Source organism: Anomaloglossus baeobatrachus, chromosome 5, assembly GCF_048569485.1.
Source record: "Anomaloglossus baeobatrachus isolate aAnoBae1 chromosome 5, aAnoBae1.hap1, whole genome shotgun sequence".
Classification (NCBI taxonomy): Eukaryota; Metazoa; Chordata; class Amphibia; order Anura; family Aromobatidae; genus Anomaloglossus; species Anomaloglossus baeobatrachus.
This window is the reverse complement of record NC_134357.1, coordinates 560,279,229-560,304,438: the sequence shown is the minus strand read 5'-3', so window position 1 is coordinate 560,304,438 and position 25,210 is coordinate 560,279,229. Positions and strand designations below refer to the sequence as shown.

The 25,210-nt window shown below is 44.8% G+C and overlaps 1 protein-coding gene across 1 annotated transcript in view; it reads right to left on the bottom strand.

The window, feature by feature from the left end:
- LOC142313009 (uncharacterized) overlaps nt 1-25,210 on the bottom strand; it is a 289,249-nt gene that overhangs the window by 70,682 nt on the left and 193,357 nt on the right. The window contains exons 22-23 of the mRNA XM_075351996.1: nt 14,964-15,042; nt 11,140-11,883 (exon numbers count right to left, since the gene is read on the bottom strand). Coding sequence (XP_075208111.1) covers nt 11,140-11,883; nt 14,964-15,042 — 823 coding nt within the window. The remainder of the gene's footprint in view (nt 1-11,139; nt 11,884-14,963; nt 15,043-25,210) is intronic.

Genomic DNA, 25,210 nt, shown 5'->3' with positions numbered 1-25,210 from the left:
ACCACAAAAACGCAGCTGAAAAAAAACAGATGTGTGCGGACAGCAAAAATGAAAACTCATAGACTTTGCTGGGGAAGCAAAGTCCTGCAGTTTTGAGGCCAAAAACGCACCCGAAAAATGCGCAAAAACGCCGCGAAAAACGCACTGTGCGCACATAGCCTTAATCTGTTCCACCGTTTCTCATTACGTCCCGACATATCTGAATAACATATACCCGGGGGTCTCAGATCGCTTTTTTCTATGGTGTGATCAAAAGGGTGATATAGCTAATATCTGGTGGACCTGCCCAGTGGCAACAAATCTCTGGAAAGAGGTCACAAAATAGCTAAGTTTAGTGATTGCCCTAATATATACTCACCTGAAGTTCTATTCTTTGGTGATAAACCAGTTGTGATAACTGATAAATGTCATAAGCTAATATCGCTCATTTCATTGGCATAAAAAATTTATATAGCCAGTCAATGGAAGGCGGCAACCCTGTCTGGTAATGCAGAAGGTTAACAATATTATGCTCTACCAAAAAAATAGAAGCAATTAGAAATGATTCCTGCAAATGGTTTCATGCAATCTGGGATTCTTGGATTCAATCCCAACTCCCCAATTCCTTGGAGAACATCATATCATTGTCTATATATTATAGATGCTAAGATCTAAAGATTGTATCTTGCTTATTTTAACGGACGATATGTTGAAATATGTCCTGTAGTTAGAGGTGGCACCATATTTCCCTTCCCCTTTACTCTGTTTTTTCTCTGTTTAATCGGGCTACCAGATGGTTACATACATTTTTAAATTTGAGTAATTCAGTAATCTGGAACTAAAGTAACTAATCATATACGAGAAATGATTGATACCTTTGTTAATTGACTTAATTGTTGGAGACTACTAGATTCAAGGACAATGACATAGTATCAAGAATTGTATTACTGCACTGTATCGATTTGCTTGTTATTATCCTGAATGACTCAATAAAAGATTGTTGAAACTAAAAATTGTAAAACGTCTCACAGAGGGATGCTATTGGGCGAGATCACAGAACCATAGTCAGTGGAATTCTATTAGTCTCTTACTAATTAAGGGATGGCGGACATCTGAAATCCAGAAATACGTATATTTATTTAATTTCTTGCCAGCAAGAGAGACAGTGAGTAAAATATCCTCAAAATGTCCTAGTCAATATAATTTGGTTGGGTGTATATAGACAAGAGGTGGGTTTAGAATTACTTTCTGAGATAAGGTAACTTGTTTGTGCACGCTTAGCAGAACATCCAGACATCTACAATTTCAACAGTTTTCTAACCAACAAGATAATATTAGTTATCTCAAGTAAAAACAAGTTAAATATATTAACTAAAAACAATATATCAGCTATTGTACTAAAAATGTAGTCATAAGCAAACAAGCGTATAAAGATATATGAAATGAATATGCATAGGCATTTACGCGGAGCTTATATTATTACAATGATATTAATGAAAATAGGCATTAACATAGAAGAGAAATATTATTACAATTTATTATGACATTCCCTACTTTTGTAATTTTAACCATCATTTCTCTATGCACATCAAGGTTCTTGTTTTCCTCTTATAGCTTTCGCAGTGTTGATTATATTCGGGAGATTATGTTTGGAATCCTTATCATCAGGTTTCATAGGCTCCATTCCTTCATATATAGTTAGGTCCATATATAGTTATATACAGTATTTGGACACTGACACCAATTTATTTTTTTTACCTGTTTACTGAAACATATTCTAGTTCTATAATGGACATAAAGTCCGGACCTTTCGCTTTCATATGAGGGGATACACATTAAAATGTGATGAAGGGTTTAGGAGTTTCAGCTCCTTAGATGGGCCACCCTGGTTTTATAAGGCCCAAAAGTAATTGGACAATTGACTCTCAGGCTGTTTCATGGGCCGTGTGGTCAATTCCTTTATTTCACTCTCAATTAGGCACATAAAAGGGCTGGAGCTGATTTGAGGTGTAGTGCATTTTGAGGTTTTTGCTAAGAAGTAAATATGCGGTCAAAGCAGCTCTCCATGCAGGTGAAACAAGCCATCCTTCATCTGCGAAAACAGACAAAACCATCTGAGAAATTGCTACAATATTAAAAGTGGCTAAATCTACAGTTTGTAAATCATAATTACATAGTTACATAGTTACAGTATACAGGTTGAAAAATGACCTAGGTCCATCTAGTTCGACCTTCCTTCAGCAATTATATATTTTGTCATTAAATTAATTATAACAAACAATGTTGTGTGTACTGAGGAAATCATCCAGCCCTATTTTAATAGTTATAGTGTCTGCCATTACTACCTCTTCTGGTAGGGCATTCCACAGTCTGACTGCTCTAATTGTAAAGAACCCTTTCCTGTTTAGCTGCCGGAATCCGTTTTCTTTCACCTAAAGTGAGTGCCCTCTGGTTCTTAGTATTGTCTTTGGAAAGAATAGGTCATGTGCCATTCCTATGTATTGACCACACATGTATACATTTAAATAAGATCTCATCTGAGACATTTTTTTCCACCTCGCATCCTATGGGCGGCCTTCATTCCTTGCAATAATCTAGTTGCCCCCCTTTGATCTGACTATCTTCTTAATATCCTTTTTAAAATATGGAATCTAAAACTGGATCCCATATTCCAGATGTGGCCTTACAAGTGACTTAGAGGGGTAACAATACGTTGGGATCTAATCTCTCTTTTTATGCACCCTAAAATCTTGTTTGCTTTTGTGACGCCCCAGCAAAACCAGGTGTCACAAAGGTGTACATTCTTCTTGTTACCACCAACCCCACACTTAGGCATACACACAGCCATTAAATCCTAGACACCCCCTTATGATAATAGGGACACACCAGTGGGCGGGATCAGGTAGATGAGAACGCCCACCTAGGGGTCCTGAGGTGTCAGAGGAACAAGTGAGTTCTAAGTCAGAGTCAGAGTCTAATGGAAGTTGAAGCAGGAGTTCAAGTTTAGAAGTGAAGTGGAGCTGATAGTGCAGTGGTAGTCAGGGGCAGTGGTCCCTGGAGTACTTGGCAGGGTGGCAGACGGTGAACAGAGCCACAGGCGACGGAGATCCGGTTGCGGGAAACCTAAAGTGGACCAGGGCAGGGTTGTAGCCCGCCGGTGCCAACAGCGGGAATCTGGTCCGGAGGCTGTGCACAGTCGGGGTGCCTGGACCCTAGGGTGAGGAAGGTTGCAAGCCCCTCTCCAATTAACCAGCCGGGGACAAGGTTCCAGACATTGTCCCAATTTACTGCCCAGATAGAGTGAAACAGAAGCCCAACGTGGGGAATAGGGTGTCCACAAAAAAACCACTGAAATCCCAAGGGTCAGCGTTCGCGGGCCACAGCTCCCAACACAAATAGAACCGGGAGTGGACTTCTCCGCTCCATGCAAAGTCGTCCAAAAGAGAAGGAAACACAAAGTGCAGGAGGGAGGGATATCTGTTCATCAACCTGGGTGCGGGACCCGAATGCACCCTCCAAAGGCACCCGGCCACTGGCAACTTGGTTTACTACTGGACTTGTGTGAAATTATTGAACTATGAGTACACCACTGTCCCCCGGTCCGGCGCGCCACCTCCAGCAGCCATTACTCCCGTGTTCGACCCGCGGGCCCAGGGACTACACCTCTCCTACCCATGGAGGGGATCCCATCTTGCTGCCCCGCTCCATCAACCCCGGGTGCCCCATCACCAGGCAGCGGCGGTGCCAACATCCCTCACCGCAACCCACGGGTGACGTCACAGACACAAACAAGGTCCCTTGTACATATCCCCTTTCCGGCGGTTGTGAGGACGAGCGGCCGTGGGAGCCCGGGTCCGGTCACCACTCGAGCCGTAGCAGTAACCCGGATCCGAGCAGGGCCCAGGAGAGTGAAGCGGCGGCGGCGGCCCCCGCCCGTAACACTTTTGCAGCTGCTGCTTGACATTGCATTCTGCTGCTCAGCTTACTTGTAACCAGAATCTCCAAGTCTTTATCCTGTTCCGTAGTGCCGAGTTTACTTCCATTGAATGTATATGCAGCTATAGGATTACTCCGTACTAGGTGCATTACTTTACATTTATCAATATTAAATCTTATTTGCCAAGTGTCTGCCAATTCCGACATCTTATCCAGATCATTTTGTAATATTGTACTATCAAGACCTGTTTATAATATTCTACATAGTTTGGTGTCGTCAGCAAAGACTGACAATTTACTCTCAATAACATCCACAAGGTCATTAATAGAGAGATTAAAAAGAATCGTTCCTAGCACACATTTCTGTGGTACCCCACTGCTGACTATAGCCCATTTATAGAATGTACCATTTATGACTACTCTTTGTTTCCTATCTTTTAGCCAATTCCTTACCCAACTGCTTATAGTTTCAGGAAAAAGCAGAGGTATCCCGCTCATCTGTTGGGAGGTCCAGCATGCACAGATCAAAACACTCTGAATGTGCTGCAGTTCAAGAGGAAAAAGGAGAAGGATCCAGATTCTGGTTAGTAGTAAAATTCTTTCAAACTTTATTTCCAACTATAAAAATAGGGTACAGTACAGGTCAGGAAGCCCCAGCGTGGCAACGTGTCTCTAACGCAGCCTGCGTTTGACAAAGTTTGACCTGTACTGTACCCTATTTTTATCATTGGAAATAAAGTTAGTAAAATTCTTTCAATTATCCTGAAGCTGGATCCTCCTCCTTTTTCTGCTTATAGTTTCCCCTAGTCCCTGCTTCTGGAGCTTCAGTATAAGGCTACTATGTGGTACAGTATCAAATCCCTTTGAAAAGTCCAAATAAATCACATCAGCTGCATTACCAATATCCATATTTGCACTTACCTCCTCATAATACGCCACATGTTGGCTAGACACGACTTCTCTTTCATGAATCCATGCTGGTTATCAATTATTATATTATTCTCTCGAATATGTAATTGCATGTCATCTCTTAAAATGCCTTGAAAAACCTTGCACACATCTGATGTCAGACTTACCGGACAGTAGTTACCTTGATCCACCCTCTTACCTTTCTTAAATATCAGTATGACGTCAGTCGTTCTCCATTTCTGAGGTACCAACGGTGTTACAAAAGGGAACGAAAGTTTTCAGCTCACCCAGCAATTGGATCACCGGGTTCTACTTTCAGGGATGTTGCAAGGAGGCCGACTCAGTGTTCATAGAGGCAGGTCAGTAGGGCAGTAGAAAGGATTGCTTCGAGCATCACATCCACAAAAGATAGTTAAAATGTTCTTATTTCAAGGATTATAAACCTAACATTCCGTTAGGTGGATATCCAAGTTTAAAAAAACGTCTTATGCGTTTCGAGCCTGGGTTGGCTCTTAGTCCTAGACATATACTACCAATGTAATCAACATTAAATACAAATGAACAAACGAACATTTGTATTCGTTTGTTCATTTGTATTTAATGTTGATTACATTGGTAGTATATGTATACGGTAGTATAATATAGTTGAAATCCCCCATAATAGGGACCCAATTATTATTATCATTTGCTGCCTTTTCAATTTGTTGCAGCATTTCACCCTCTACCTGTTCAGGTATGTTAGGAGGCTTATAGTAAACTCCAATTAGCAGCTTTCCATTATTGCCCTCCCCGTGTATTTACCCATATTGACTCTACATTGTTACAGCTCCCCCCAATGTGGTCATGAAGCACAGGTCTTAAGTTAGATCATCACCAACATCTGTCTGGCCTTTGCTGCACTCTTACTTTCACTGTTTAAGTACATAAGGGGATCTCCAAACGTGACATGACATCTGCTAACAATTCCAGACAATTTTGCGCTAGAAAAGACAAATGGTGCTCCTTCCCTTCCAACAGTAGTTTTCCACCACATTTGGGGTATCCCTCTACTAAAGGAGAAATTGCACGAATTATTTGGTGCAAATTCTCGTCACCCTTGTGAAAATCCAAAATTTTAGCTAAAGCAACATTTGTGTGGGAAAAAAGTAAACTTTTAATTTTTTACTTCAACATTGCTTTAGTTCTTGTGAAGCACCTGAGAGTTAAAAAACACACAGACCACCTTTGGGATATGTACTGGACTAATAGAGAATAATGGGTCTGTATGGTCTTTATGGAAATCCTATATACTCACCTGCACTCTCTGTACTTCCTTTCCCTTTGTCTTCTTGTCTACTATTGTAATGTTTGTCTTGTTATGGTCCTTGTCTTTCTTATATTAATGAATAATAAGATATTTATCCTGATACATGGTTTTCTACTAATCGCTGACATGCTTGTGGAGCATATCCATGTTATTTTTCTTTGTATGCTTTGGAAAAATGTAATAAACATTTCAGTTATAAAAAAAAAACAAAACAAAACACACGGACCAGTTTAGCAGAAGCTATAGTAGGCATGGGAAGTCAGACTCCATCTTAAAAAGGCGAGAAATAACTGTTATACTTCTCCCACAACATGTGGTCCAAGATGTAACCAGCAGTCTAGCAGAGATTAACTCTTGTAAGCCTGATCACTAATGAGCACACAGTTGGTCAACACCTGAGCATGCCTGTACAACTCAGAAGCACCAGAGAAGGCATTGTACGGAGTGTCAAATTCAGCAGTGTGAATAGAGTTAGATTCTGCCATGACATTCGTCAAACAGTGATTTAGGGTAGGAAACCAGAAAACATTCTGTAAGTGTAATATCTAGATGTCCCAATACTTTTTTCCATATGGTGAATATGTATATTATACACTGTAAATATATTAATATAAAATATTCAGTGCACAGGTGTGTTTTATATTTCAAGAGAACCAACCATCAGGATTTTCATATACTGTATATAGTAAAGCCAGTGCTATGATGCTGAATCTAAGCATACTGTTTGTTCTGATATTCAAGATTTTATTTCAGAAATATGTACGATACGATACCATAATTTCCCACAGGATCAATAAAGTGTATCACAGCAGCACAACTTAAATAATAACATGAATTACTTAATTGACAAGACAGTAGAGTTGACAGAAGAACATTAGAACATTATACATTAGATTAGGACATACACAGTGGGTAAACTGAAAAGTAGAAGAAAAAAAGAAGGAAACATTCACCTTGATGATTTTACTCTAATGTTATTGTTGTACATTCCCATAGCAGTTGGCACAAACGATTTCCTATATTTTTCCTTCTTACACCTCAGAAGGATTAGCCGGTTACTGAAGGTGCTCTTCTGTCTCATGAATAGCTCATATAATGGATGTGCATTATTATTCATAATCGCCATACACTTTTTCAGAGTTCTTCTCTCCACTACCTCCTCAAAAGAGTCAAGATTGCAGCCAACAGCGGAGCTTGCCTTATTGATCAGCTTATTCAGCTTATTAGCATTAGAGACCCGCACACTACTACCCCAGCATATGAGTGCAAAAAAGATGGCACTTGCCACTACAGACTGGTAGAACATTTCTAACATTTTGGTGCACACATTAAAAGCCCTCAGTTTCCTTAGGAAATTGAGTTTGCTCATCCCCTTCTTGTAGGCCATCTCTGAGTGGCATCTCCAGTCCAGTTTGCTATCCAGGTGGACCCCCAAATATTTGTAACTCTCCACCTGCTCCATCTCCTGACCAGCAATAGTGATCGGTAAACATTCCATCTTTATCCTGCTATAGTTGGCCACCAACTCCTTAGTTTTCTTAACATTTAGTTGTAGATAGTTACCATGGCACCAATCCACAAAATTCAACACCACCCTTCTATATTCCTCATCACCCTGGTCCCCCCTAATACATCCAACTACCATGGAGTCATCTGAGAATTTTTGAAGGTGGCAAAAATCAGATTTATACCGAAAGTCTGATGTATACAGTGTGAATAGAAAGGGCGCTAGCACCGTTCCCTGAGGGGCACCTACACTGCTCAATAATCTGCTAGACACAACTGCTCCCATCTGTACAAACTGTGGCCGATCTGATAGGTAGTCAGTTATCCAATTTCTCATCCTCTCCTCCATCTTTATATCAGTCGTCTTTTTGTGTAGTAAGAGTGGCTGCAGGGTGTTAAATGCACTTGAGAAATCAAAAAACATCGCTCACACAGTGGTTCCATCATTCTCCAAAAATGAATGTACAATATGTAACAGAGAAAGAATAGCATCGTCCACCCCCAATCTATGCCGGTAAGCAAACTGTAGGGGATCAATAAAAGCCCTCACCCTCGGACTCAAGTGAGCAAGCACTAATCTTTTCAAGGCCTTCATAGCATGAGATGTTAAGGCTACAGGACGATAGTCATTTAGGGATGCAGGAGAAGTAGTCTTGGGTACCGGAACCAGACAGGAAGTTTTCCATAACACTGGTACCCTCTGTTATTGTAGACTCCCGTTAAATAGGTGTGTAAAGACCGTACACAGCTGGTCTGCACACACTTTAAGGACATGTGGACTGAGTCCATCTGGCCCTGCAGCTTTACCAATGTTAAGTGACTTAAACAGCCTCCTCACATCATTTTCGGAGACTCTGAAATTAGTCTGCTCATCCTCCAATATCAATGTTGCAGAATTTGCACCAGATCCATAACCTCTGTCAGTTGGCGTTACGCATGTATTGCTAAATCTATTGAAATACTCATTCATCTCATTAGCCTTGTCCAGTTCTCCTCCCCCATGCTCAGACCTCACCTTAAACCCAGTCAATAATTTCATTCCTGACCAAACCTCGTTGGAATATTGTGGGACAGTTTCTTTTCAAGTTTTATTCTGAAAACTTCCTGGGCCTCTTATTTTATACTTCAAGTCATGCTGTATCATTTTAATTTCCTCTTTGTCACCTAATTTAAATTCCTTTTATTTCCTGTTGAGCAAATGCTTCAAATCTTTTAGTATCCATGGCTTGTTATTTGCAAAACACCTAATCTTTTTAACAGGCACCAACATATCAATGCAGAAGTTGATGTAATCAGTCACTCTACCAACAACTTCATTAACATTTGTATACTCGTCCATTGTCCCTAGCAAAACATCCCAGTCTGTAAGACGAAAGCAATCCTGTAGAGCCTGTTAATTTGTTGGATTCCACTGTCTAATTGTTTTAATTGTAGCAGGCTGTTTACTAACAACAGGTTGGTAAACTTGTGACAATAGTATAAGATTGTGCTCGGATTTCCCCAAGGGCGGCAGGGCAGACAATGTATAAGCATTCTTGACATCAGCATAAAGTAATTCCAAAATAATTTTGTCACGTGTTGTACATTTAACAAATTGATAGAATTTAGGTAAAGCAGTTGAAGTTTTAGCCCGATTAAAATCCCCAAAGATTACAGTAAGCGAGTTGGGGTGCTTCACCTGAAGCCGAGCAATAACTCCTGACAGCACTTCTCCTGCAGCCTGATGGTTTGCTGATGGTGGTATGTACAACACTATTGCAATTACGAGGGAGAATTCTCTAGGAATATAGTAAGGTCTGAGGCCAACGGCTAGCAGTTCAATGTTCGGACAACAGTGGCGCTCCCTTACTGTCACATGCCCCTGATTACACCATCCGTTGTTTATGTAGAGTATAACTCCTCCACCCTTTTTTTTTGCCACTCTTCATAATGTCTCTATCTGCCCGGACCATGTGAAATCCTGGTACTGAAACACTGAGTCAGGGATCTCTCCATGTAATCAAGTTTTCGTAAAACACATCAAACTGCATTCCTTGTACTCCCTCCGAGCCCGAATTAGTGCCAGCAGTTCATCCGACTTATTTCCCAGTGATTGAACATTCCCCATGATGATGGACGGGACCACAGGTTTAAACCGTCTTTGCCTTGCCTTAAATTTTTTGCCTGCTCTGCAACCTCTGAAAGGTCTACTTACCTCACATGGGACACGTGGTCTACCCACTGCAGGAGAAGACATTAGCCTGCGCAGCACCAGAAGTCGGCCCCTTGAATAAACAACACGTTTAGGAACAGACTCTGAGACATCAATCAAATCCTTGCCCATGTTTGTCGCACAAGCCTGTCCGTAATAGATGGCATATAGTGTTCGCCTCCAGACATAGATGGCTGTACCAATTCCCAGTCATGTAGTGGTCGCCTGACAGTAGGTGCATATAATACCAGTTTTGGGTTACAATGGTGATCTCAGATACATATCTTCAGATAGCGGTGGGTAGCAGCATACATCCAAGGGAAACAGTACAGAGGATCCAAGGTTCAGAAGGAAAAAAGGTACTGGAGAAAATTTCTTAGAAGTTCCAAAACTGAGGTTCAGAAAGAAAAGGTTCACACAAAACAAAAATAATTCCAAATTAAAACTATTGCTTTTGCAATAGGCTGCCACTAGCATGGCGCCTTATAGTCATCATCCAGCAGGAGAGCAGACAGACACATCTGCTCTCTTAGGAAGCTAGCAAACACGCAACAACAAGTAAAGTTACAGAAATACACTGCTTTTTGATTGGCAGCAGTTGCTGAATAGCTACTATGTGGGTAGAGTTTTGCTATCTATTCCTGCCCCTGTCTGCTGCCTAGCCTTGTTAGATGTTAGACTGTATAGGCTGCATTTCAAACACGCCCCTATCACGTGACCGAAATGACTCAGACCTGGAAGGAGCCCATACAGTCTAGCATCTACCAAGGCCAGGCAGCAGATAGGGGCGGGAATAGATAGCTAATATGTGGGTCCAGTTTTGCTATTTAACAGCTGCTGCCAATCAAATAGCAGTGCATTTCTGTAACTTTGGATGATTTATTTCCGAAATATGTACAAGTAATCTTAGAACAAAACGTATGCAGAGATTCAGCATCATAGAGACAGTATAGTACTGGTTTTACTTTATATATGAAAACCCTGATGGTTGGTTCTCTTTAAGCTATTTGGATTCTATTTGCGTTTTTTAAGCATGAGATGTTACTTCTGTAATTCATTTATGTTTTCTTGTACAGGTTAAAAAAAAAAAAAAAAAATGCATAATGCAAGTTTTTTTTTTAAGCTTACATTTTTTTTATGGAGGAAAAATATTCCTTAAATTCAGAACATTAGTATGGCTTCTCCCTTTTTAAGTTCTACTTTTATAATAAATTTCCCACATTCCAGGTACGTAGAATGGCTTTTCACCTATGTGAACTCTTTGATGTTTAACAATAGTTGTTTTAAGAGAACAGCATTTTCCACAAATCTCAACATAGATACGGCTTCATTCCTACGTGATTTTTTTGATGGTTAACCAAATCTGGTTTACGCACAAAACGTTTCCCACAGTCTGAGCATGAATATGGCTTCTCCCCTGTGTGAATTCTCTGATGTAAACGAAGACTTGATGTCTGATTAAAATCTTTCCCACACTGCGAACATGAATATGGCTTCTCCCCTGTGTGAGTTCTATAATGTTTACGAAGAGCTGCATTCACTGGAAAACATTTCCCACATTCTGAACATGAAAATGGTTTCTCCCCTGTGTGAATTCTCAGATGTATAATAAGTTTCGATTTTTCTGCAAAACATTTCCCACATTCCGAACATGAAAATGGCTTCTCCCCTGTGTGAGTTCTTTGATGTGCAAAAAGAGTTGATTTCTTTGCAAAACATTTTCCACATTCTGGACATGGATATGGCTTCTCCCCTGTGTGAGTTCTCTTATGTGGAACAAGGTTTGATTGCCGCTTAAAAGATTTCCCACACTCAGAACATGAAAAGGTCTTCTTTTCTATTGTATAACTAACATTTCTTCTGCGACTTTTATTTTCTGTAATAACCTGAGATGAATCAGGAGATAGGACCTGTTTAATAGGATCAGATCGTAGATCTTTGCTGTGAAGCACCGAGGATACAGCTGAGATAATGCAATGTTCTTCAGGCACACAAAGATCATATGATTGAAAGTCTGAACATGCCAGAAGTCCCTCTAGTCTCCTAATACAGTCACCTGCCAAGAATAACACTTATTACTTTTTCAATAATATTAACTTGGAAATATTTTTTTTAATTATATAAAATGTTCATTAAAATTGTAAATCATGTTACAAAATTTGATTATTCACTAAGGTATTGGTGACAAAACAGTTCACATTCTAACTGAAAACCACAGCGCAAAGACCAGTAGATAATGATATTAAGCCACAAGGATAGTCTCTAGCAGTTTTCCAATTCAGTGTTGAATTCAGAATCTTCCTAGGTTCATGTCTCAAAATGTCGGTCACCACTGTTTTGTAGTAAGACCCTCAGTGGAGAATCATCAATGAGCCTGTCAGTCAGTACTATTAGGGAATCTGTCCGGCACAATCCCTCACAGCCACATGCATTTTACTGCAGAACAGAGGAGCAGTGCGATTAAGTAGGAAAAAGTTCTGACCTTGTAGAAAGTCTAAAACTTGAATTTCTAATTAATTTGTAAAGTGATTTTCTCGAGTTGTCAAACAAGTGGGTTAAGGGAGAAAGTGATAAATGAATATAAGCATTACTCACCTGTTTAATCCATTGCCATTTCAAGGCTACCACTTAAGTGCTCTTCTCCGTTCTTAGGGTACCTTCACACTTAGCGATGCAGCAGCGATCCGACCAGCGATCTGACCTGGTCAGGATCGCTGCTGCATCGCTACATGGTCGCTGGTGAGCTGTCAAACAGGCAGATCTCACCAGCGACCAGTGAACAGCCCCCAGCCAGCAGCGACGTGCAAGCGACGCTGCGCTTGCACGGAGCCGCCGTCTGGAAGCTGCGGAGACTGGTAACTAAGGTAAACATCGGGTATGGTTACCCGATGTTTACATTAGTTACCAGTGTGAGCAGGGAGCAGGGAGCCGCGCACACTGAGCGCTGGCTCCTTGCTCTCCTAGCTACAGTACACATCGGGTTAATTAACCCGATGTGTAATGCAGCTACATGTGCAGAGAGCAGGGAGCCGCGCACACTGCTTAGCGCTGGCTCCTTGCTCTCCTAGCTACAGTACACATCGGGTTAATTAACCCGATGTGTACAGCAGCTACATGTGCAGAGAGCCGGAGCCGGCAGCACAGGCAGCGTGAGAGCTGCAGAGGCTGGTAACTAAGGTAAATATCGGGTAACCACCTTGGTTACCCGATGTTTATCTTGGATACAGCTTACCTCAGCTGTCAGACGCCGGCTCCTGCTCCCTGCTTGCTTCATTTGTCGCTCTCTTGCTGTCACACACAGCGATCTGTGTGTCACAGCAGGAGAGCGGCTTTGAAGAAAACGAACCAGGGCTGTGTGTAACGAGCAGCGATCTCGCAGCAGGGGCCAGATCGCTGCTCAGTGTCACACACAGCGAGATCGCTAATGAGGTCACTGCTGCGTCACAAAAAGCGTGACTCAGCAGCGATCTCGGCAGCGAGCTCGCTGTGTGTGAAGCACCCCTTAGTCTGCTTATCTGCTGTGATGACGAGCCTGATATCCCACATGACCAATGCAGCACATATACTGTAAGGCCATTGATGGGCTAGAGCACTCACATGTTATACATAGCACATTATGACTGCAGTAAAGTACAGAAAGGCCGGAGATAAGCATTGAAGCAGCAGAAGTTGTGACTGACGATTAATAAAGATGAGCGGACTCAAAACTTCGGGTTCCCTGGGTTCAGCCAGACTTTAGATAAAGTTCAGTTCGGGACCCAGAATTGACCTGAACTTGATCTCGGAGCCCGAATCTTATTAAAAGTTAATGATTGGCCGTATTTGGGCGGGGAGCTGAACTGACCAGTCATAAACAGAACATTTCCCGGAAACGGAGGGTGGAGATTTATAATAAATATATATTTATTTTTTTTTTCACACTATATCCGAAAATGTTGCTTTTACCTCCTGTCAGAGCCATTCAGAGACTGCAAGAAGCTCCCACTGGGCCGAGCACTGAGCGTACCTGACCACCATGAGTGGTTAGCATACAAATAGCACCCAAACTAGGAACATGTTTCTCTTTTTTTTTTTTAAGTCCATGTTCAGTCATCTTTACCGAGAAATTTTTCTTTTATTTATCTTTATTCTTAATCACATGCTATCCCCGTTTCGAGAGGTGGTGAACCTAAATTCTGCACCCAACATCTATGAAAAGTCCAACTTTTCTAGTGGCCCATTAAGTCAAAGCTGGAAGCATAGTAAGACATTAGTTATCAGTGTAAAAGATCACAGGTCTATCTCTGAAAATGTAAGAAGTAAATCCACTAAGTACGTCCATAAGGAAGTTCTGGTAACTGAATATGATCTTCGAAGGTGAAATAATATGTGACATACTGGCTTCCTGATCAATGCTGTTATTTAGTCATTTCCTAAATTTATCTGTAAATAGTCACCTCCAGCCAAATCTGACAATCAACTGCAGAAAAACGTTGCCACACTCCGTAGAAGAGAGCGAGGTGACCGTCTCATGTAAGCAACTAATAGGACATATGCAGGATACCTTTTGGGGACTGGATGACTGCCTTAGTACCTGTCCTGTCCAGTGTATAGCAACATTTTTCCACACCTTTTATAATAAATAGTGATGAGTGATCATGCTTGGCACTACGCGTCACTCGATCGAGTAATGGGGTGCTTGAGCACTTGTGGAGTATGGCCAAGAAACGTGGGTGCTCGGATATTTAATCAGTGAAACAACAACCACAATATACAGGCTTGCTTCACTGCATGATGTGTGCAGACACCTTGGAGAGCCATTTGCAGTCTCTGAATAGCTCTCCCGGGGGCTAAAACCATGTTCTCGAATGTTGTGTGACCAAAATAACCCACCATCCTTCCAGCAGGAACTGCTCCGTTTATGGCTCACTGACTGTGTGCATAGACCCGAACTGCCCAATTATTGACTTTTCAGAATGCTTGTTACTCGCATCAAACTCTTCTAAACATCTGGTCAGATCAAATTGAGTAACGGGCATTTTAGTTACTCTCTTATCATTAGTAATAAGTTTTGTTCCTTCTTCTTAGTCCCACATTGTAGCAGCTGCTGAATGAGAAGAATCTGTGACTTCTCTGCATTTAGTGGTCACTACTCACCTGGGCGGTCATCTGTAGGAATCTCCTCTTTACTCCGCTCATCACCCCTCACATATGTCTCTGTAGTATTAATATGGGGCAGATCTTCACCCTGAAACAAGTATTGTAAAAGTCACAGACAGATGGAGAAGTCCCATCTATGATCAGCTCTAATCCTGCCATCTCCACCGCTCTCATTACACAAGTATAACACATATAATACTGGAGGATAAAACAAGACTGAGCACAAGACCTTCACAGCCGTCTACACATCATAGGGAGATTTCATGGCACCTTCTCTCCATCTACCTGATGATCCTGAGGAACATCGGGATCTTCTTGTTTACAGTCCTGTGGGAGAAGAGGACGGGGACATCTCTCTGGTGTTGTCCTCTTACTGGATAGACCTGGAGGAGACACATACAGGGGCTGAATTCATTCCTTACATACAGATAATTATAGGCCGTGTGTATTTAGTCCTGTCTATTACCTGGTGATGTGAGGGGCTGGGGAACCTCCATCATGACGTCCTTGTACAGATCTTTGTGTCCTTCTAAATACTCCCACTCCTCCATGGAGAAATAGACGGAGACGTCCTGACACCTTATAGGAACCTGACACATACAATGATACCGTCACCCCCGATCCCTTCATAGCGTTACTGTATAATGTCCCAGCATTCCCAGCAGTGTCACCTCTCCAGTCAGCAGCTCAATCATCTTGTAGGTGAGTTCTAGGATCTTCTGGTCATTGATGTCCTCATGTATCGGGGGGTGAGGTGGAGGCCCCGTGATTGGGCTCAGGGGTCTTCCCCATCCCTCAGACACAGGGGGCTGACAGCGCTCACTAGAGGTCTTCTTCACTACTGTGTAATCCTGGTTATGGAGAGACACAGTAATAAATCTCACTCCAGACATTTCCAGAGTCCTCACCTCTCCAGTTCTGTCCGTTATTCCCATAGATAAGAATGGTGTAATGTGACGTCATCAGAATCTCTCACCTCTCCAGTAAGCCGGAAGAGGATCTCTAGGGTGAGGTGTAATATCCTCTCCGCCATCTTGTCCCTGTCCATATCCATCCTTCACGGGGCAATCAGGAGAATTCTCTTCTATAGAGCGACTGTTCTCCCCCAGCATCTAATGTGTATGGAGCCTGAGCCCAGTAATGGGGAATCTCCACACACCTCCTCCTGCAGAGCCGCACACTAGATATATGGCTGCTCTGTGCTTCCAGGACCTGTGATGATGTCACATGGAGGGGAGGAGTCAGGGGTCACATGATCAGCTCCTCAGTGTATGCAGGACTCTGCTGTGCTGGGTGTCATGGTGCTGGATGAGGGGAAGGTTATGTGTGGGGTCAGGAGGGGTTTACAGTGTGGATGTAGCAGAGCCGTGTGTGTAAGATGTGTATGGAGCGGAGCCGTGTGTGTATAATGTGTGCAGAGCGGAGCCGTGTGTGTACGAGGTGTACGGAGCGGAGCCGTGTGTGTATAATGTGTGCAGAGCGGAGCCGTGTGTGTACGAGGTGTACGGAGCGGAGCCGTGTGTGTATAATGTGTGCAGAGCAGAGCCGTGTGTGTACGATGTGAGCAGAGCCGAGTGTGTACAATGTGTACGGCAGAGCGGTATATATGAGGTGTACGGAGCGGAGCAGTATGTGTATGACATGCACTTGTACCATACCTCCCAACCGTCCCGGATACAGCGGGACTGTACCGGCTCTCTTCCCGTCTGACTTTCTCCCCCTCCTAATGCACATGAGCAGAGCAGAGCCGAGCGCTGCTTCACTGCTCTAGCTCTGTGCTGCCGCTGTTATGGGTGGGCGGCAGCAGCATTTTCCTGGCTGCCGGCACTTTAAATCGGCACCTGCAGCTCAGCGTGCACTCACTGCTCACTGCTGGGCTGTTTGTGTACGGAAGTGCATCTGTGGACGGAGCTACCGAGCAACATGCTGAGCTCTGTCCACAGATTAATGATGGACAGTCCGGCCCTTTTTGGTGATCTGGTTCCCATGGCTCCGTTCACCAAAAAGAGCCGGATCTTTCAGATCGTTCTTGGCTCCTTATTAAATATGTGTTCACCCCAGGTGAACACATATTTAAGATTATAGTGACGTCGCCAAAGCCCCACCCACCCGCGGCTAAACCCCGCCCACTTACAAGCGGCCAATTAGATTGCGGAGTTTAGCCACGGGTGGGCGGGGTTTGACGGCGAAAAGAGCAGTTTAGATATTTTTAGTGGCTCACACTAGTGATCCGGCTCCTGTCGTTCACAGCAGGGAGCCGGATCTTTGTGTTGGATCGTTCGCGACTGACACATCACTACCACAGATAAAGAGACTGCAGGAAGAGGAGCTGCAGCACCAAGAAATGCTGTATGTGACCCCCCCACCTACCCAAAGCTGTATGTCCCAACCCCCTCCTCACCAGAGCTATATGCCTCCAGTCACCCCCCTCACCACATCTGTATGGCCCCCTCACCAAATTTGTATGCCCCCCCCACCAGATCTATATACCCCCCAGCTCTGTATGCCTCCAGCCCCCTCCCACCAGATATGTATTTCCCAGCCCCCCCTCACCAGATCTGTATGCCCCAGCCCTCTCCTCACCAGAGCTATATGCCTCTAGCCACCCCACCCCCACCAGATCTGTGTGCCCCCAGCGCCCCCATCAGAGCTGTATGTGCCCCCAGAGCTGTATAAGCCCCAACACCAGAGCTATATGCCCCTTAGTAATATCTATGCTACCAGTAATTTGTATGCCCCACAGTAAAGTGTATTTCCCCCAGTAATGTGTGTACCCCTTAGTAACATGTATGCCCCTCAGTGAAAAACACAGACGTTCTTCACTGATGTGTTAAACACGCATATGTCCCTTCATACTCCGTGATTCTCGGCACACAGTGGTTGTCCATGTGTAATCCATGATACGTGATCTGTACTCCGTGATTGCACATGGACATATACTCACCTGCCCCCGCTCCCGCTCTCCGTGGTGCTGAAGAGTTCCGCGATTCAGCATCCAGCCACCGCTGTCTCACCTCTGCAGCTACTTCCGGGTCGGCTCTGGCTGCATAAATGAATATGCATGCCATAATGAGCCAGGCAGGAAGAAGCAGAGAGCAGCTGTCAAACTCAGCATCACTGGAGAAGGTGAGTTGAAAAAGATTTTTATTTTAAATGTCCGTGTTTTTCTGGTACGTGTTTCACGGATCACACCATAGTGTGGTCCGTGGGACATCAGTGATGCCAGAAAAAAACAGACATGTTTCTGTGCGGCAATCACGGATACGCATGTATGCCGCACGGACACACGGTCAGTGAAAAATCACTGATGTGTGTGCAGACCCATTGATTATGATGGGTCTGCATAGGACAGTGATTCTGGTACGTATAAAAACTAGCACATACATACCAGAATCACTGATATCTGAAACAGGCCTAATATGTATGCCCCTCAAGTACTGTCTATGCCCCAAGACCCTCCTTTGCTGTATATACTGTAGCCCCCAGACCCTCCTGTGCTGTATATACTGTAGCCCCCAGCCCCTCCTGTGCTGTATATACTGTAGCCCCCAGCCCCTCCTGTGCTGTATAGACTGTATATATACAGTGTGTGTATATATATATATATATATAGTATAGAAAACCCCCATCCTCCCTTGTGATACATACACAGCGGTGTCAGTGTGCACTGTGCGTGGCTAGGTCTGTTAAAGTGTTGCCAAGTGATCACATGCCGAGGAGGAGCTGGACAGAGACAAGCGGGGTAGGTGAGTGCGGCTTTCCCATGTTATTACCTCCAATGTGTGTATATGTATGATGTATATATCTATGTATGTCAGTGCAGATGACTGTGTATAGATTTGTCTGTTTATATTTATTTTAGGGAATTTGTCTTCAAATATGTACCGTATATGTGCGTATGCCTGTGCTCACGGTCAGGACTCACTGTGTCCTGGAGGCAGCGCGTCCTGACTTGCGGGGCTGCACGTCTCCTCCACAGGAGACCGCAGCTGCCTGTGCCCACGATCAGGACTCACTGTGTCCTGGAGGCAGCGGGTCCTGACTTTCGGGGCTGCACGTCTCCTCCACAGGAGACCGCAGCTGCCTGTGCCCACGATCAGGTCTCACTGTGTCCTGGAGGCAGCGGGTCCTGACCTGCAGGGCTGCACGTCTCCTCCGCAGGAGAATGCAGGAGATCGCAGCTGCCTGTGCCCATGATCAGGACTCGCTGTGTCCTGGAGGCAGCGGGTCCTGATCTGCGGGGCTGCACTTCTCCGCCGCAGGAGACCACAGCTGCCTCTGCCCAAGATCAGGACTCACTGTGTCCTGAAGGCAGCGGGTCCTGACTTGCGGGGCTGCACGTCTCCTCCACAGGAGACTGCAGCTGCCTGTGCCCACAATCAGGACTCACTGTGTCCTGGAGGCAGCGGGTCCTGACCTGCGGTGCTGCACGTCACGCTCATTAAACAATCTCGTATTTCCTGCTTTCCCCGCCCACCAGTGCCTATGATTGGTTGCAGTGAGACACGCCCCCACGCTGAGTGACAGGTGTCTCACTGCACCCAATCACAGCAGCCGGTGGGCGTGTCTATACTGTGCAGTAAAATAAATAAATAATTAAAAAAAACGGCGTGCGGTCCCCCCCCAATTTCAATACCAGCCAGATAAAGCCATACGGCTGAAGGCTGGTATTCTCAGGATGCGGAGCTCCACGTTATGGGGAGCCCCCCACCCTAACAATATCAGTCAGCAGCCGCCCAGAATTGCCGCATACATTAGATGCGACAGTTCTGGGACTGTACCTGGCTCTTCCCGATTTGCCCTGGTGCTTTGGCAAATCGGGGTAATAAGGAGTTAATGGCAGCCCATAGCTGCCACTAAATCCTAGATTAATCATGTCAGGCGTCTCCCCGAGATTCCTTTCATGATTAATCTGTAAGTTACATTAAATAAACACACACACCAGAAAAAAATCCTTTATTAGAAATAAAAAACACAAACATATACCCTGGTTCAACAATTTAATCAGCCCGAAAAAGCCCTCCATGTCCGGCGGAATCCAGGATGGTCCAGCGTCGCATCCAGCTCTGCTGCATGGAGGTGACAGGAGCTGCAGAAGACACCGCCGCTCCTGTCACCTCCACGCGGCAAATGAAGAGTGCCACGCGATCAGCTGAGCTGTCACTGAGTTTACCCGCTGTCACTGGATCCAGCGGTGGCCGCGGGTAACCTCAGTGACAGCTCAGCTGATCGCGCGGCTGTCTTCAGTTGCTGCGTGGAGGTGACAGGAGCGGCGGTGTCTGCTGCAGCTCCTGTCACCTCCATGCAGCAGAGCTGGATGCGACGCTGGACCATCCTGGATTACGCCGGACATGGAGGGCTTTTTCGGGCTGATTAAATTGTTGAACCAGGGTATATGTTTGTGTTTTTTATTTGTAATAAAGGATTTTTTTCTGGTGTGTGTGTTTATTTACTGTAATTTACAGATTAATCATGAAAGGAATCTCGGGGATACGCCTGACATGATTAATCTAGGATTTAGTGGCAGCTATGGGCTGCCAATAACTCCTTATTACCCCGATTTGCCAAAGCACCAGGGCAAATCGGGAAGAGCCGGGTACAGTCCCAGAACTGTCACATCTAATGTATGCGGCAATTCTGGGCGGCTGCTGACTGATATTGTTAGGGTGGGGGGCTCCCCATAACGTGGAGCTCCCCATCCTGAGAATACCAGCCTTCAGCCGTATGGCTTTATCTGGCTGGCATTAAAATTGGGGGGGGACCGCACGCCGGTTTTTTTAATTATTTATTTATTTATTTTACTGCACAGTATAGACACGCCCACCGGCTGCTGTGATTAGGTGCAGTGAGACACCTGTCACTCAGCGTGGGGGCGTGTCTCACTGCAACCAATCATAGGCGCCGGTGGGCGGGGAAAGCAGGGAATACGAGATTGTTTAATGAGCGGCCGGCTTTTTCAAAATAGTAAAAGCCGCCGCAGCAGTGTGAACGCCGTGCAGCGCCGCGCCGGGGATCGGTGAGTATGAGAGAGGGGGGGAAACTTCAGTCACTCGGGGGATTAGCGGTCACCGGTGAATCCTTCACAGGTGACCGCTAATCAGTACTCGACACAGACAGAGCCGCGGTATGAGGATGAAGTCGGGTGAAGTTCACCCGAGTTCATTCTCATCGCGCAACTCTGTCGGCTGTCAGCCGACATTTATAAACGACATTGTGCATCACACACACGGACATTCCACACGGACATTCCACGTACACATACACGTTAATTCCACACGCACACACGGACGTTCTACACACAAACACGGCTAGCATACGCAATTCACACAGATGCCACACGGGCCATAAAAACGGACACAAAAACGGGATATGGACCCGAAAAACGGCCCGTAACACACGTGCTTGTTTTTCACGGAAGTGTGAAGGGGGCCTTAAACAATGTGATCAGCAGTACTGAAAAGGATTGGATGTGGGCGTGACAGATTGCAAAATGGGTGTGGTTAGGGGGCGTGGCTCTTTACCTGCAGCAGTTTTTGGTGCCCAATGTGCCGCCCCCCCCCCAGACACTCACCGTGCTTTGATGAATGGACAGGGAAGGGAAGCAGACGCACTCCTAGTTTAGAGGAGGAAAATAGGAAAAAATAATTATTTAATGTTAAAATGAGGGTCTGTCTTATAAGCCTAGTGCGTCTTATATTAGCTCAGGTGGTGGAGCAGCTTAAAAAGGTCACAGGAGGCAGGGTCAGCGAAGCTGCGGGCCTAGAGGAGAGGGTGTTGCGGCTCAGGAGGGTCAGTGGTCAGAGAGTTGGCGATACTGCAGGGTCGGGGTTGTCGCTGCGGCGGGGGCCATTCATCTGCTGCTGGGCTGCATGGGTGTCACTGCAGTGGAATGGCTCAGGATGGTCAGAGAACGGGGTGTCGCGGTGGTTGATACCAGTGATCTGACTGTGGGCTCCATTGAATCGCCCGTGGTTGACAAGATGGACTTCAAGAAAATGACCATGGAGGTGGCGTATGCGCAGATAAGACTCCATGGCCATTTTCTGTAAGTACATTGCGTCAATCTGCGCACGCGCCGCCTCCACTGTTATTTTCTTGAAGTCCATCGCATCAACTGTAGGCAATTCTATGAAGCCCACAGTCAGATCAATAGCACCCCCCACTGTGACACCCCATCCTCTGTCCCTCCTGTGCCGCTCCACTGCAGTGACACCCCCTCCTCCAAGCCTTCAGTATCGCTGTCCTTGCCTCCTGTGACCTTGCTCCACCACCGCTGCCCCAGTAAGCCATATCCAGATTATAAGATGCAACCCCATTTTATCGCCAGTTTTTGGGGAGAAGAAGTGCGTTTTATAATCCAGAAAATACAGTACATTTCAGGTGCTATGCTGTAGTGGCAAAGCCCCTGAGACAAAGCCCAATACTAAAACAAGATGCAACAATACACTTTCCTTAACCTTTTTCTTCCCTATATAATGCTCTCAAACTCAGCTGGGTGTATGGGTCGCATATAGAAAAAAAATAACTTGGGGGGGGGGGCACATTCTTTGCAGGACAAAGTGACATTTTTAGTGATTCCATGTTTTTTTTCTATACATCTTTTGGATCACTTTTTTTGAACATTGTTTGCTTGTTTATTATTACAAACCTGCACTTTTTTTGGGTTAAGTTTATAGATAAAAAAATATTTTTAATGGCAAAAAAAAACAAACTCATGCTTTATTTTGATATTTTTTTTTACATTGTATCGCCTTGTAATATTGTTTTACAATTAACAGGATCATATAGTAATCTTAGCTAACATCTTATAGTAATGTCCCCATCTGTGTGCCTTGTAGTAATGTCCCCAATCCCAGTAGTATTGTGCCCTCCTTGTGCCCTGTAGTATTGTGTGCAGTAGTAGAAGAAAAAGAAGAATGGCAGCACTCTGCGGTGTAACTTGATTTTTAATAGCGCTTCATGCAGATAGGTGAGACAAATACAGGGATTTAGAGGGAGGAGAGCACGAAGACGAAGGTACCGTTCCGCACCTCTAAGGCTGCTTTCACGGGTCCATACATTGTGTGCAGTAGTATTGTGCCCATCCTTGTGCCCTGTAGTATTGTGACACTGACCATCCTTGCATTATTGTGTCCAGTAGTATTGTATTCATCCTTTTAGTATTGTGCCCATCCTTGTGCCCTGTAGTATGCTTGCCATACTTGTGGTATTGTGCCTATCCCTGTGCCCTGTAGTATTGTGCCCATTTTTGTGGTATTGTGCCGATCCTTGTAGTATTGTGCCCATCCTTGTGCCCTGTAGTATTGTGCCCATCCTTGTAGTATTGTGCCCATCCTTGTGCCCTGTAGTATTGTGCTCATCCTTGTATTATTGTGTCCAGTAGTATTGTATTCATCCTTGTAGTATTGTGCCCATCCTTGTGCCCTGTAGTATTCTTCCCATCCTTGTGGTATTGTGCCCATCCTTGTAGTATTTTTCCCATCCTTGAAGTATTGTGCCCTGTACTATTGTGCCCATCCTTGTAGTATTGTACCCACCCTTGAGCCCTGTAGTATTGTGCTCATCCTTGTAGTATTGTGTCCAGTAGTATTGTGCTCATCCTTGTAGTATTGTGCCCATCCTTGTGCCCTGTAGTATTCTTCCCATCCTTGTGGTATTGTGCCCATCATTGTAGTATTTTGCCCATCCTTGAAGTATTGTGCCCTGTAGTATTGTGCCCATCCTTGTAGTATTGTACCCACCCTTGAGCCCTGTAGTATTGTGCTCATCCTTGTAGTATTGTGTCCAGTAGTATTGTGCTCATACTTGTAGTATTGTGCCCATCCCTGTGCCCTGTAGTATTGTGCCCATTTTTGTGGTATTGTGCCGATCCTTGTAGTATTGTGCCCATCCTTGTGCCCTGTAGTATTGTGCCCATCCTTGTAGTATTGTGCCCATCCTTGTGCCCTGTAGTATTGTGCTCATCCTTGTATTATTGTGTCCAGTAGTATTGTATTCATCCTTGTAGTATTGTGCCCATCCTTGTGCCCTGTAGTATTCTTCCCATCCTTGTGGTATTGTGCCCATCCTTGTAGTATTTTCCCCATCCTTGAAGTATTGTGCCCTGTAGTATTGTGCCCATCCTTGTAGTATTGTACCCACCCTTGAGCCCTGTAGTATTGTGCTCATCCTTGTAGTATTGTGTCCAGTAGTATTGTGCTCATCCTTGTAGTATTGTGCCCATCCTTGTGCCCTGTAGTATTCTTCCCATCCTTGTGGTATTGTGCCCATCCTTGTAGTATTTTGCCCATCCTTGAAGTATTGTGCCCTGTAGTATTGTGCCCATCCTCGTAGTATTGTACCCACCCTTGAGCCCTGTAGTATTGTGCTCATCCTTGTAGTATTGTGTCCAGTAGTATTGTGCTCATACTTGTAGTATTATGCCCATCCCTGTGCCCTGTAGTATTGTGCCGATCCTTGTAGTATTGTGCCCATCCTTGTGCCCTGTAGTATTGTGCCCATCCTTGTAGTATTGTGCCCATCCTTGTGCCCTGTAGTATTGTGCTCATTTTTGTGCCCTGTAGTTTTGGGCTCATCTTTGTGCCCTGTAGTATTGTGCCCCTCCTTATGCCCTGTATTATTGTGCTCATCCTTGTAGTATTGTACCCAGTTGTATTGTGCCTATCCTTGTAGTATTGTGCCCATCCTTGTGCCCTGTAGTAATGTGCTCATCCTTTAGTAATGCACCAAAATAAAAAAAATCTCCTCACCTTTCCTCCATTCCCGCCTATTAGGCTGTGTGCCCATGATCAATGTTTGCAGCGTTTTGGATTCATCATATTTCAGCTGCGTCCAAAACACTGTGGTATACAGTACAGTACAAGCAGAGTGGAGGGGATTTCTGACCTGCGGTGTTGCTTTCGGAGGCCACAGCAGATCAGTTCTTTGCTGTGGAATCGCATGCACCCTCCCTAAGGAGAACACAGCGAGGCGACAGCAGCGGGCCGAACCCTGATCTCGGGCACGAGCATCTGTGGTCTCCTGTGGAGGAGACTCGCGACCCCGCATGTCAGGACCCGCCACGCCCAGAACGCAAGTCCTGATCATAGGCACGTATCTTACCTGCTTGTTGCAGCCCGCAGACCCCGTGACGATCGCGGTCCTATGCCGCGCAGAGGAGCTCTGTGCACTATAGCAATGGCTGCGCCGGCCAATCAGATGCAAGGAGGTGACGTCATACAGCGATGTCACCTCTTTGCATCTGA